Source organism: Xiphophorus hellerii, chromosome 2 (genome assembly GCF_003331165.1).
Source record: "Xiphophorus hellerii strain 12219 chromosome 2, Xiphophorus_hellerii-4.1, whole genome shotgun sequence".
NCBI classification, from domain to species: Eukaryota; Metazoa; Chordata; class Actinopteri; order Cyprinodontiformes; family Poeciliidae; genus Xiphophorus; species Xiphophorus hellerii.
In genome coordinates this window covers 21,448,063-21,462,385 of record NC_045673.1, presented here as the reverse complement: position 1 = coordinate 21,462,385, position 14,323 = coordinate 21,448,063, and the positions used below count along the sequence as shown (strand labels likewise).

General features: G+C 39.8%; 1 protein-coding gene across 2 annotated transcripts in view; it reads left to right on the top strand.

Annotated features, from left to right (window-relative positions):
• The window catches only part of LOC116735702 (potassium voltage-gated channel subfamily D member 2-like), a 73,281-nt gene that overhangs the window by 55,400 nt on the left and 3,558 nt on the right, over nucleotides 1-14,323 (top strand). The window contains exons 3-6 of one of the 2 annotated variants that reach the window (XM_032587745.1): nucleotides 8,110-8,272; nucleotides 8,771-8,869; nucleotides 11,357-11,455; nucleotides 13,651-13,871. In XM_032587745.1, coding sequence (XP_032443636.1) covers nucleotides 8,110-8,272; nucleotides 8,771-8,869; nucleotides 11,357-11,455; nucleotides 13,651-13,871 — 582 coding nt within the window. The remainder of the gene's footprint in view (nucleotides 1-8,109; nucleotides 8,273-8,770; nucleotides 8,870-11,356; nucleotides 11,456-13,650; nucleotides 13,872-14,323) is intronic. The other variant, XM_032587752.1, reaches the window with a different exon arrangement.

Below are 14,323 nucleotides of genomic sequence, written 5' to 3'. Positions count from 1 at the left end.
TGCAGTCTCTTCTTCCCTGTCCACTTAATGAAGTGAAACATGTACAAGCAGTTAGCATGGCCAGCAGTAGGATAGCCATGTGATAGCCTTCAATAAGAGTTCAACATTACTGTCATGTTACCTAAAAAAATTTAAAACGTAAATTTATGATCAGTAAACACGACATCCAATTCCTAAATGATGATTTTTCTGGAGAGGGGAAAAAAAGGAACACAAACTAATTTAGCCCCATCTTTGTAAAACTGAGTCTGATTTCTCAAACCATACCCAGGAATCACTACAACCTTACATTTATGATCCAGAAATCTATCAAATAGAAACCTGTCTGAAGACTGATCTACCTGTTTTAGATGTGTCGCTGTTCCCACCTGATTGAAATGATCATATTTCCACTCAGCAAGTAGCTGAATACAGCACGTGTTAACGGGTGGTTAACGCAGAAACCCGTTAACCACCTGTTAGTCTAAGTTATTTATTTACAACAGGCAGGATAATTGGTCCTAAAGACAAGGATTGAGAATCATTGGGTGGAGCAAGACTTCACACCCTGAGTAAAAAGGAAAAAAAACCTGCTTGTTGTACAGAATATTAACTGTTACCTGGAGAGTCTCAGCTGGTAATTCATGGTTAATTAGCTGGGCTATCTGCTCCTGACTGGTTACAGTCAGCTGTTAAACAGAAATGGCTCTTTAATGTCTTGCATGCCGACAGTATGTCCCTTAATAACAGTTAAGGTCTCTTCCAGCTTGCATACTATGACTTTCCCAACACCCAACTTTTTTTTTTCTAAGAAAGACGAAATGTGACGTTAAAACCAGGATGCAACTTTGGAGAAAATGTCACTGATAGCAGAATTTCTTGTTTCATCTTTTTTTGAAAGAACACTAAACCTTAATAACAGTATGATGGGGATTTTTAATGATTTTCATATTGTTACTTTTTAACCCTCCATTTTTTTTAACCTATCTTATGATTTATATGTGGTATGGCTTAACGTTTGGCCAGGTTTTATATGTTTGGGGTGAATTTTATTTTACTTTTACCAAGTATTTTTTTGTCTCCTTTCTTTCATGTTCCTTTTAAACTAGCTCGAGAAATAGGCGTCCCTCTAGCATTACTTCAGGATTACTCCCATTCAAAGTGCATTTTTTAATACATTGCTGTACGTGTTTGATTTCTGTTTTGCTTTGATTTCCCTTGAGTTGAAACCCTTTCAAAGTTTTATAATTTACTGGTTTCCACTCAGTGCAGATATTTTATACACCTACTATCACTCTACCATGCTGAAAGGAAACAGTTTAAGATTTTTGGCAACACTTAAGGACAGCACAGAAAATCAAAATTGATTAGAAACAGTTGCTATCATTTTTTAACACTCCCAGATGTTGGCTCTACGGAGCCCAGCTTGCGAAGGGTTAAAAGCTTGGTCAACTTTGATACTGGCCAATCCCAGCCACCAGTTAGCGTTTTGAGTAATAAGAAAAGAAGCATAAGAAAATTATTTGACTTGTAATGATCTGTAAAACTAATGACATCTGTGTGAGATTGGTCGACCGAAAGCAAACCGTTGTACACGAAACCTCGTGGAGCGTGATATTAAAATGTCCACTTTTACATCTTTTTTTTTTTTTTGTTGAAGTCCAGGCCGCTGGGTCCAACGTGATGGAAACCCAAAAGCCTAATGACTCAGGCAGACGGCTGTGGGCATTAGACAACTTCATTTATGAAATAGTCAACCTCCCGTGTAGCGATACATTCACATTACGCCGCCTCAGTTGAGAGACGCGCCGCTGTCACAGACACTGAGCAGTGCTGATGTCTCTTCCTACCTGCATTTATCTTCCTCACTGGAGGTAATGGTCTTCTCAGGTCATTTGCGCATTAGGGTCCCGATCATTCATCTCTCCCACCTGCAATCCTGCAAACTGCTGGTTGTCTGGAGGAAGGCTTCGGAAACAAGGAAAACATACACTCCCTGAATCATTCATGTGCACTGGATGTGAATCTCAGCGTTGCCTGTGGCCTACCACGTCAACAGACGTGGGCCACTGGTAAAAAGCAATACACGTCTGAATGCTCTCTGCAAAGGATTTCTGGGTTTCAGTCTGATTTGCTCATTTTCTTCAAATAACTACGTCAGCCATTGTGGTAAGAACACGTTCTTCCCTTTACAGATAAATGTTTTTTCTTTTATTCCCGGTTGCACTTGTCACTCGAGGGCTGAATCCTATTTCTTTTTGTCACGCCTGCACCTCTTTCTGGGTTTCAAGTATCCTCTTGGCCCTTCATTTTGTCTGAATTCAGGTGGAATGTCAGAGTTAGAGGTGTCAGCAATTTGTTTTGTGATGGAGGAGGAGTGTGAAGTTGTGTAAAGTGCTTTCACCCGCAGAAGTATTTACCTGTTACAAAAACCAGTGCGATGTCATATTTAATGTCTTCCATTGTTTTGTTTTGAGTGAGGCAGCAATCACTCGTCAAGTGGTCAAACTAGAGAAATTTACGCTTTATCGGCTCTGACTTGTCATCAAAATAAAAAAAAAAGGTTTTTCTGTCCTTTGTGCCAAAGCTCTAAATTTCAGCTTTTTTTGGTAAACACACAAACACATCATTTGATACAGGTTATATACATGTGTAATTAGGTGATATGTTCATTTCAGGTTGGATTTAAAACTATTACTTAGTTTTTTAAAAAGCAGTATATATTTTTTCTGACTCCAATGTGATTGGAAAAAGCCAAAATTCAGAGGCAGCAGATCAGATTCAACAAACACAGGCAATATTTCTACAAAGATATTATTCAGACATCTCTAATTACAGTTGGCATCATTGATTTTACTCAACAAGCATCTGAAATATAATGTATGCAAGATCACAACTCTATAAGTATAGTGTCAGATGTTGTTGCCTTTTACTTTTTACATACACAGATGCAACATGGTTTTGTTGTAGTATATGGTGTATAATTCACTGTCTAGCTTGGAATTTATTTTATGTCTAATCTAAGGGTGATGTGACACTAGTAAATAAGATCTATTTTGAGGAAATAACTCTAATTTATCTCAATTTGATTATGGGTCACAATCAACAAAATTGTACGAGAAACTTCACAACCACAAATGATGGAAATAGTGTTGTGATAAAAGTGCTTTCTTCCTTACAGAATTTATTCTTTTTTTTGTCACACCTAAAAAAGAAATCATGACCAAACTCAGAAAGCTGATTTGTAATGACTTAGTTCATTAGTATAAAAAGTTATGTGAACCAACCTGGCTTTATGTGAAAATATAAGTGCTATAAGTAAATATAAGTAAATCATGATTCAGCTTTGATTAACCAGATCTTTTTTGGATTGCTGAGTTGAATTATTTAAATAGAACCTGTCTGTTAACATGAAGTAGGCTGAATTTAAAGAACAAATGAGGGGAAAAAAAGTTGTAGAAATCAGCCTAGAAAATGTTACAAAGACTTTTTAAGTCTTTAGGACTCTAGAAAACCTTAGCGGGAGTAATCTGGATGGCACAGTAGTGAATTTTCCAACAGTAGCTGACCTCTGAAAGTACTACAAGAGTACATCCAAGAGTCACAGAAGAACCCAGAACAATGCCTAAAGCCCTGCAGTCCTCACTTGTCTCAGTTAAAGTTAGAGTAAAGTTAAAGTTCAATAGGAAATATAACAATGAGTGTGCTGAAGGTAGAAACACTGCTGACCAAAGAGATCTCATGTTTCCTATAAGACATCCTGATAACTCTCAAGACTTTTAGGAGACAAAAGTGGGACATAAAGTTGTGCTTCTTCTTATATCTGGTGAAAAACAAACAACTTTTAAGAAGTAAATATGGGGATGGGTGTTTGATCATCAGGAGGTGTTTTGCTGCTTCAGGATAAAGTCCGGTCATTGGTTCGTGACATTAGGCTTAAGCACACTTAGGTCATAGAACAGAACATTAACAGACATTAGCAGACATGTCTGAGCGACTAAAGGACCCCACCACTCCCCAAAACAAACTCAATGAAGGTTTTGGAGTGGCCAAGCCAGAGTCCTGGACTCCAATCCAGTGACATAACCATAATCATAAACAGATTGCTCATGCTCAAAAACCCTCCATATGGCTCAAACAAAGCAATCCTGAAAACAAGAGTGGTCCAAAATGTCTCCACAGAGCTGCAAAGACATATTGCCGTTTACTGCAAATGCTTGATGGGGGTTGTTACTGCCATGGGTGGCACAACCAGTTGTTAGTTTTAGGTGGACAGCTCTCTCACATAGGGTCAGTTTGGCTTGGAAAACCATTTTCCCTTTGATTAGAAACATTTAGGTAGGAGTGACATTAAATCAAAAACGGTAAAAGTCTGTAAATGGGGTAAAAAGAGGAGATTGAACCAAGGTATGCAGGTGGAAAAAAAAAAGGAAAGGTCGGATTAAACCAGAGTTTTATGTTAAGAGCAGTCACATCTGATTTTCTAATAGCACAGCAACACAAATTTGGTATTATGCTTAAACTGTTCTCATTACATAAAGCCCGTTTGTTACTGAAAATTTACAAAAGCTTCCGATATTCTTTTTTTTTTTCCTATACTTGATTTCACTCCATATCTGCGTTTCATAATTCACAACCAGTTTTAATATGACAATAAAGAACAAAGCAGCACAGTAGCACCGTCTCAAACAAAACTCCCCAGGTTTCAGCCCACCGCCCCTCCCCTCTTCGCTTGCGCTCCATGTGAAACCGCTCCCCGTATCTTTCACAAGCTGTTTGGCTAACGGAGGTCACGGAGGATGTGTAGCGCATTTGGTCACGACGTGAAGGCATTAGCCGCTGCCAGCAGGTGTGTAATTATATATGAAAAAGGGTTTTTAAAGGAGGGTGGCACAGAAAGGAAAGTAGGCCAAGACGAGTAGTCTTCAGAGAAGTCCTATTTATTCCTCACCCGCTTCAAATGTGTGACTTCTTATTTGAAGTTGTGAAATAATCCAAGGTCAGTGTAACTATTTCAGGACTCCTAAAATAACATGAAACACACAGCAGCTACAGTACCTGACAAACGTGTTCCCAACCCCAAATTTTACAATTTGTGAGGTTGCATCCACAAACTTTCTATTATTTTTATTGTGATTTAAACCAGACAAGGTATGAAATCATGCATGGTTTCTAAAGTCATTTGTAAAAAAAAAAATATCCAAATTGGCCGGCATTTGTGTTCATCCCCACTACTCTGACACTACCAAAGGAAATCAGTGGTGAGAAAGTTGAACATACAATTGTTTTTTTTTAGCTCCTCAGCAAATTACACGTCATATTTTTATTGAGCTAATAGCTTTTGAACATTATAGTACCAAAGCATTGTGTTTTTACATTAATAAGAGACAGGCATATGTTTTCCTACAGGTTTTGTGTTGTTTTCCTTTTTCTTTTGTCTAAAAATTTGTATTTTTATTTTCTCAGCAACAAGAATGAGATATATGCACTCTTAAAAAAAAAACTTTGTCCAAACAGAGAAAAGTTAACCTGCAACAACCACCTGTGCAGTCAGGCTACATTTGTGCCATTCTTGAATTGTGGTTAGTGGTGTCACTAATTTATGCAAAGGGCAACAAATGGTTGCACTTTGGACAAACCTAGTTAAATTCAAGGCATACAGAACCATTTGATAATTAAAATGTGGCTAAACACTCAATTTATTTCAGGAACTTTATTAATAAGTGAAACACATTTCAGAGATTAATTAGACACAATTAGATGGATGTTTAAAAGCCTTTATTTTTGCAAATTATGATGACTTCCCATTTACAGGCAATAAAAACATGGCATTTAAATTTAGAATATTACAATAAAAAGGCTGGTTTTTAAAAACAGAAATGAGGACTTCATAAAAAGTATGCTTTATACTGGTTTAAAGGTTATTTTCAAAAGGTGCTTTCAATCTGATGAAAAGGCATCGTCTGAACTCATATTCTAATTTATTGAATATTGGTGTATTTATGTGTTATAACCACCCAGTCAAAATTTAGATCTAAATCAAATCGAACATTCGTGTAAAGACGAAAGTGTAAATGACACTGATGTTGAGGTCATCAGTGTAGTTGATGACACTGATGACCTCCTTCCAGTCTGACCAGTTATTTGCTGGGTAAAATGCCAGTGTAGATGTGAAAAGCTAGAAGAGACACAACCCCAAAAGACTTGCTGCTCTAATCTGAAACGAAAGGTGGTTCAATAAGGTGTTAGTATTCAACAAACAAAAGTAATCCACGTGTTTGATTTGTTTAAAAAAAAACACACACACACAGAAAAGCATTGAATTGATGCATCCTTCTGTCCCACTTCACAGTTATTCGCTACTTTGTGCTGATTCATAATATAAAACACATTGAAATTTATGTTTGTCAAGCAACTGTGTTTAAAATTATCATAAGGCATGAGTACTTTTGCAAGGATCTATAAATAGGTTTACACCGTGTTCCAAATTATTATGCAAATTTGATTTAAGTGTCATAAAGATAATTCTTTTGTTGTGCTATTAAATTTATAGATGGTATTGTGTGTCAGGGCTCTTTGAATCACTATAATTAATTTCAGAGAGCTGGGTTGATTAGTTTGTCTGGTGAGCTCAATTAAAGAAAATCTACTTAAGAAGGATGTTCCACATTATTAAGCAGGCCACAGGTTTCAAGCAATATGGGAAAGAGAGAATCTCTCTGCTGATGAAAATCATCAGATAGTGTAGTGTCATATGACAAGATATGAAAACATTAGATATTTAATGAAAACTGAAGCGTTATCGTACTTTTAAGAGATTTGTTGCTGATTCAGAACAAAGATGGGTTTGTACAGATAAAGGCATAATGAGGAAGGTTTCTGTTGGACAAATTCATCGGATTAAGAGAGCAGCTGTTAAAATGCCCTTGTAAGCACCAACTGTTTGCTGCTTACAAAGCAGCAAACAGTTATTTGAAGCTGCTGGTGCCTCTGGAACCTCAAGGTGGAGGATCCTCCAGAGGCTTGTGGTGCATGAACCTGCTGTTCAGCCACCCCTAACCAGAGCTCACAAGCAGAAACGGTGGCAGTGGGCCCAGTTGTACATGAAGATTAATTTTCAAACAGACTTGTTCACTGATGACTGCTGTGCAACCCTGGATGGTCCAGATGGACGCAGTAGTGGATTGGTGGTGGACGGCCACCACGTCCCAACACGGCTGTGACGTCAGCAAGGAGGTGGTGGAGTCATGCTTTGGGCCGAAATCATGGGGAGAGAATCATTGGTCGGCCCCTTCAGAGTCCATGAAGGTGTGAAAATGACCTCAGCAAAATAGATGGACTTTCTGACTGATCACTTTCTTCCATGGTTCAAAAAGAAGAGCCGTACCTTCAGTAGCAAAATCATCTTCATTCATGACAATGCACCATCTCATGCTGCAAGGAATACCACTGTGTCATTGGCTGCTATGGGCTTAAAAGGGGAGAAACTCATGGTGTGGTCACCATCCTCCTCTGACCTCTGACCTCAACCCTATTGAGAACCTTTGGAGTTTCCTCAAGCAGAAGATCTGAATGCAGTTCATATCAAACCAGCAGCTCTGGGAAGGTTTTCTGACATCCTGCTAAGAAATTCAAGTAGAAACTTTCCACAAACTCACAAGTTCAATGGATGCAAGAATTGTGCAGGTGATAACAAAGAAGGTTCTATGTTAACATGTAACTCGGTCTGTTAAGATGTTTTTGATTGAAATAGCTTTTGATTTTAGTACATGTGACCATTTAATGCTGCACATTCAAAGAATGACCGTTTGCAGTTCTTTATAATCCATAAAATGTTTAGAAAATCTGCTGTGCATAATAATTTGGAACAGTGCATATTGAGTCTTTTATTTTTGAAATAATTACTGTTCCCATGGGGAGCTTTGTTCAGTAAACTTTGATTTATACTGTAATAGTTCATGACTTGAAAATTATATTGACCATCATTTGCATTGACCATTTAAGAAAATCTGAGAAAATATCACTTGCATAATAATTTGGAACACGGTGTAGTTAGATAATCTAATAATATAGATATATAGTCTTTCTCCTACCCTTCTACAGTGATGTGTGTTTTTTTCTGTCTTTCAGGTACGGTGACATGGTGCCAAAGACGATTGTGGGGAAGGTGTTTGGGTCCATATGTTCTCTGAGTGGGGTGCTGGTCATCGCCCTGCCTGTCCCTGTGATAGTGTCAAACTTCAGCCGTATTTACCACCAAAGCCAGCGGGCGGAGAAACGACGAGCCCAGAGGGTACTGACCCACCCCAGCCCCCAACCTCTCTCCTTCCTCTTCCCTTCTTTTTATAGTGTTTGTTTTGCTTCTCTCTGCCATTTTTCCTCTGTCCCTGTCTTATCCGCCTGTAACAGAATGACAGGGCAAACACTATCTTCCAGAATATTAATCTTTTATTGTGCTTGTGTGGATGTTCGCATCGGGACGGTCTCAACTTGCTTGAGTGTATTTCAATGGGAGTCAGAAATAACAGAAGGGAATGACGAAGCCTAAACAAATCATATATCTACAGATTATCATGTCAGCAGCTTTAAAAATAAAAAATAAAAAAATTATACTATTCTTTTTTCTTTTTCCACTTAAAGTGTTTGTCAAGGCAGAGTTTTCCTAATAGCAGATTTAAGCAGAACTTCTCCCTGCCCAGTTCTGTTGCTGTCAGGCAGAGACAGACCCAATTAGTGTGACAGACAGACAGACCGTCAGGGGCTAAAACAGAGGTTCTGTTTGTTCAAACAGAAAACTCGCCTCGCTAGAATCCGTGCTGCCAAGATTCGGGGCACTAACGCCTATATGCGCTACAAACAAAACGGGCTCCTGATCGACGCGCTGGAGGAGGTAACGGCGCCAAGCAGCAGCATGGGGGCTGACCGACCTGGGTCCTCGCTGACGCTTGCATGTCGCTTTTTGCTCGAGGAGGGACTTTGGGCTGGGCCGGAGTGGGAGGGAGGGAGGGGCATGCCACCAAACACACACGCAACGTGGAGGTTTGGGAGGGCGGGTAGGGGCTTCTCATGCAGTGACATAGGGGCCGATGTCATTCCAGTGCTTCAGTGTGATCGTCCTCTCTCTTGCATCAAACCTTTCGGCTGCAGCATTGACATGAACGCTATCTCTCTGTCCCATACAGCAAGAGGGTTTGAATGGGGGGGCTTTGAGGGCGGGGGACTCTTTTCTTCCGGTGGAACGCAGCCACACTGACTCATAATCAAGCTCTGCATGTTTGTCCAACAGGGTTTGGAGGGGAAGGAGGGAACCCAAAAAAGGGGGCCTTGTCGAAGAGCGCGTCGGGCCGTGGAAGCTGTGTGCTCAGCCTGCATCTCCTCTAAACTCTGTGTTTGATCTGTGTGTGTGATTTCTTGAGCATCCAGGTTGTAGACTAATGCAACATGCCGTCCATCCCAGAGCCGCGCAGAGCTTCATCAACTATGTGTGTGTGTGTATGTGTTTTTTATCAGTGTGTGGTGGTGTTTTAGTTTGAAATTTGTGCTTTGTTTGGAACAATGTGTTTGATCTGTGTCGAGGTGCGCCACTGCTGTTGCTCTGAAATGAGCTTAGCTTGAATTCGACTATCATCGTCCATTTTGTACAAAAACAAACAATCCCACATTTCAACTAGAGATGCAACGATCTGAGATTTTTGGTCAATTTTGGGAGGTTTTGTAATGTTTTGAACTGTTGACACCAACTTTAGCAGACTCTGCATTCTGTTAGTTTAATTTTCTAATTATTTCATTCAGCCAACTTGAATCCATCATGTCGTTGAAAATGCAAAGAAACAAAAATAACTGCATCAATCTTATAAACAAAAGTTATCTGTTTGATTTATTTTTGATTAAAAATGGCTTGCCAAAACATACTTCTACTCTTCTTGTAAATAATAAAAATCAAATTAGTTGGTACTTTACTGATTTGTCTTTGGTGATGAGTCTGGTTGGAAGGCCTCCATGCTGTCACTCTAATCTTTAACTCCCTTCATAAATTCTCTATCAGATTGAAGTTGGGAATCTGGCTGACCCACTCTACTAATAAATAAATAAAAATAAAATTAGAAGATTCCTTTAACCCGAAATCTAGCAGGGGTGTGAATTATTTTGAGCCTATTTCTCTAAATAACAACCCTAAAAATATGTTTTCAACCTTCGCAGCCTCAGTAATCACCAGTTAATTACATGATGAGCAGAGGCAACAACACACAGTGTCTGCTGGGGAGCAGCGAGTGTTAAACAGGATTTTATTTTTCCAAAGTAAAGGCAAAATGTTTCCAGAGTTAACAGTGTATAAATTGCTGTCAGCATCTTATGTTAGCATGACTATCGTTGCAAGCAACAGTTTCTACTAGACTTTGGATGGAATATCAAAAGTAAAACATGACACGGCTCAGAAAAATAAAAACCTTATTTTATTGCTGCTGTCAAGCTAAAAGCTGCTGTTCCTTCTGCTTACTTTTTGGGACTGTAAATATTTTTTGCATCAGTAAGTGTGAAAAATTTGATTAGTCCTCTTTCAGCTAGCTGAGTGGCAGTGCACACTCAGCAGACATTGGTGGAGTAGAGGCACCGCTGCTATTTAATTCTTTTGTTGCATCTGAATAAAAACTATTTTAACCATAGAAATTGTATCATAGAAGACTTTTGCCATTTTTGAAACGTAAACTTTTTAAAACCTAGGTTTGCTTTGGTGCTTTTAATTGGTGATAACTATCAACGTCACCAAACAACCAGAATTTCACATGTAAATGACATTGAAGCAAAACGTTCACACATTTTGAAGTCCAGCTCTTGTTTGGATCAAAATTCAGTTTTCTTTAAGAAAAATAAAATTCAAGTCAGAGGAAGCACAAACTCTGTAAATTACATCTTTTTCCGTCTGACTTAGTTTACAACACCCGACTTATGATAGAAAGCTATTTTTGTGTCATTTACACTCAGGAACAATTTCCATGCCAAAAAGAGTTATGATTTAGCACAACTAGGCCAAACGTAATATTACTGCTCCGAAAAAAATATAAAGTGTTTGAGTTTCTGCCTGCCAGGTCACCAGTCAGGGTTAATCTGTCTGAAAATCATCCAACTCCAGTCACCGGCCGATCTCTCTGTGCATCTCTGCAGTCAGCCCAAGTTTTCATGCATCTAATGCAGTAGATTGGCTGCCAAGCTACAGATCAGCATTTTAACTTCAGTGCTTGGCCTTTTTTTTTTTTTTTCCCAAACCGCATCACTGCAACTGATTATTCATTTTATAGTCTGAGCCTGCTCATCTACACTGCAGCTTCTTTTTCTTCTTCTTCTTGTCTTTGTCTGTTTTAACTTTGTGTTTTCCAAGGCCTCTAAGGAAGCAGGACAAGCCCTGGTTGGAAAGGCGGCCAACCCTCCGTTTGAGAGCCAACATCATCATTTGCTGCACTGCCTGGAGAAGACGACGGTAAGAAACGTTTTCTTAGTTAAAGATATTATCCGGGGGATTCTTGTTTGTATGTTTTAATGTGCACAACAAGTGCTCACTGGCAATACAAGTAAATGCTCAATTAAAAATGAATTTCTGCAGCAGGACTTCATAAAATAAAAAACATACATATTCTAGTCATCTTTAGTCTGCTTTAATCAAACTCTGGTACATTTGTCTAGAAAGTCCGGTTTGTTTGTGGAGGTGTGAATGCACAATCAAACTCTGATGTGGACCCAAAACCTTAACTTTGGTCCACCTAAAAGCCTAGGTTTTGGTTCGGTTGCAGTGAACTGTAATGTGGTTTGAATGTATAGATGCAAGTGGACCAGAGACCGCTCCAAAAACAGGAAGCGGACTGCAGCGCAGAGCATTCTGGGTAAATACAACCAAAACAAACGTGTGAGTCTAGCGCTATGGCTTGCGGTCTTTTACCAAAGACAAAACAAATCCTGCAACCACTAAAATCTGCCGCCACTCCGTTTTTGTTTGCATTTCATGGAGCAGAAAGTTGTGCTCAGTGTCTTCTTCAGAGGTTTTCATGTTGTTTCTTGGTGCGACGCCTCCACAGGCGAGGGAGTGAACAAGTTGCTCAAGGGGTGGCGAGAATTTTACCTTTCATAAATTGATTCATTTTACTAATTAATTTTTCCTTTGATGTTTTCCGTCATAAGTATGAGCCTGAATTCATTTTACTTTAGCTCAGTCTTCAACTCTCTTTCTCTCTCTGAGGCATAAACTGGAGTGGCAACGATGGCGTGAGCATGTACAGGAGGGCTAGCCGTTAGCATAATACCACTTTTAAAAATGTCTTATCATGGTGATTATTTTCAGTACAAATCATAGACGACGTAGCAGATCTGCAGGAAACATGGTTGAGACTTAAAATAAATGTCTTAATGAAACGCATCGTGAATGCTTGATGTTCTCATGTATGCCTCATGATTTTTGCAGTCGGACAGAATACAGTATAACATCTTTGAAGGGAAAAAAGGAATAAAAAGAACAGCTGTTCTGACTGCTCAGTTGCCATGAGCTTTATGTGATGTCACCGGAAGCATGTGAGCACAAAAAGCTTGATAAACTTTATCTTGATTAAATTTACTTTAACTGACTACACCATGTTGGTATTGAAATTGTATCTAAAGAGATTATTAGCTTTAAAACGTGTGTCCAACGGAAAGCAATAACTTTTCCACCTTCCAATTTTCCAATTAGAGTAACAAACTTCTCACATTTCCATCTGTAATATATATATATTTTTAAAAACATTTTTATCAAACTGGTTGATGACAGGGTTTACTTTCATGTAAAACTGTATTACTCCTGCGGTCTGGGCTGCATTTTCAGTCGCTGACAAAGATACAAAACAGGAAGATAAAAATAGAAGCAAAGTGACGTTTCCATCCATGTTCGTACTGTAGAATCTATTTTATATGCAGCGCTAGTTAAAAATAGCCAGAAATGGGATTGGGAAACGTGTCGTCGCTTTTTCTTTCTTTAGAAACGTGCTCAAGATAACATGACTCTGCCTGCCAGTTACCTTGTTTTCTTCCAAACAAAGCAGCCTGCTTTGTTTTATGTTATCTATAATTTAGAGATGAAAGAGCCTCTTTAACGCTGGTGACATACAGTGGCACAGTTTTTGTTTGTTTTGTTTTTTTTCATTAGCCGCTGCAGCAGAGACATGCCGAAGCAGTGACTCAGTGGGGGATTCTCCTGCCACATAAAGGTTACATATAGCATTCAGATGGCTGCGCAAATGTTTACATTAGGCCTCTTGATGTGCATTATAGATAATAGAGAGACGAGCAGAAGTAGGAGAACAGAGGCGTGATTCAGGGGACGCCATCCGATCCTTCACGGTGTCCCCCTGCCACCTGCTGGCGGCAGCTGCGACACGTCTCCACACTGACCTTCAAGTTCTGCTCATTTGTCACGGGGATAACAGTTGTGTTCCCACAGATGGCACTTAATACGGACATCTGGCCCAATACAGTCCCACTCCCTTGATAATTCATTTTTTCCCCTCATCTATCGGAACGGGGGTTTTTTTCTCGGAAGCATCTTTGCTCGTTATTTAGCACTTGCAAACGCTGATGTCGAAAAGCAGCCCATTAACGCCGAATTTTAACCCCCCCCCCCCCCCCCCCCGTTTCCTCTCCCTCTGCCAGAATCACGAGTTTGTGGACGAGCAGACCTTCCAGGCCAACTGCATGGAGATCTCGGTGGTGAACAAGTCGGGCTCGCGCACCTCATCGTTGTCCTCGTCTCCGCACGGCCTCAGCTCCTGCTGCTCGCGGCGCCACAGGAAGAAGAGCAGCTTCAGCCTGCCGAGCACCAACAACCAGGAGCTCAGCACCATCCAGATCAGAGAGCGGCCCGTGTCCAACAGGTGGGAAGTAATGACCTCCAATGAGCCTTTGCCTCATTTTTGTTACACATCTCCAGGATGAAGCGAGTGGTTTTGCAAAAGTGTCCACATTTCTTGACCATTTTCCAATTTTTGCACCTTCAAGCCAGTTTTATATGATAGATGAACAAAAGGTGGAAGAAAACGCACATAATTCTTGTCATTTCTCTACAAATTGAAACATCAAAACGTGTGCCGCGCATTTCTTGTGCGGCCCGTTTACTGTGATCCTCCTCCAGCAAATCCGCCGCACCCCTCCGCCTTCAGAAGTTGCCTAATTAGTAAATGGAGTCCAGCTGTGTGTAATTTAATCTCATCATGAATGCAGCTGTTCTGTGACAGGCTCAGATGGTCCTGCGAGGACGTCGATAAACAAACTGTATGAAGAACCAGTGAACGCAGCATGGGGAATAAAGTTATGGAGGAGTTTAAAG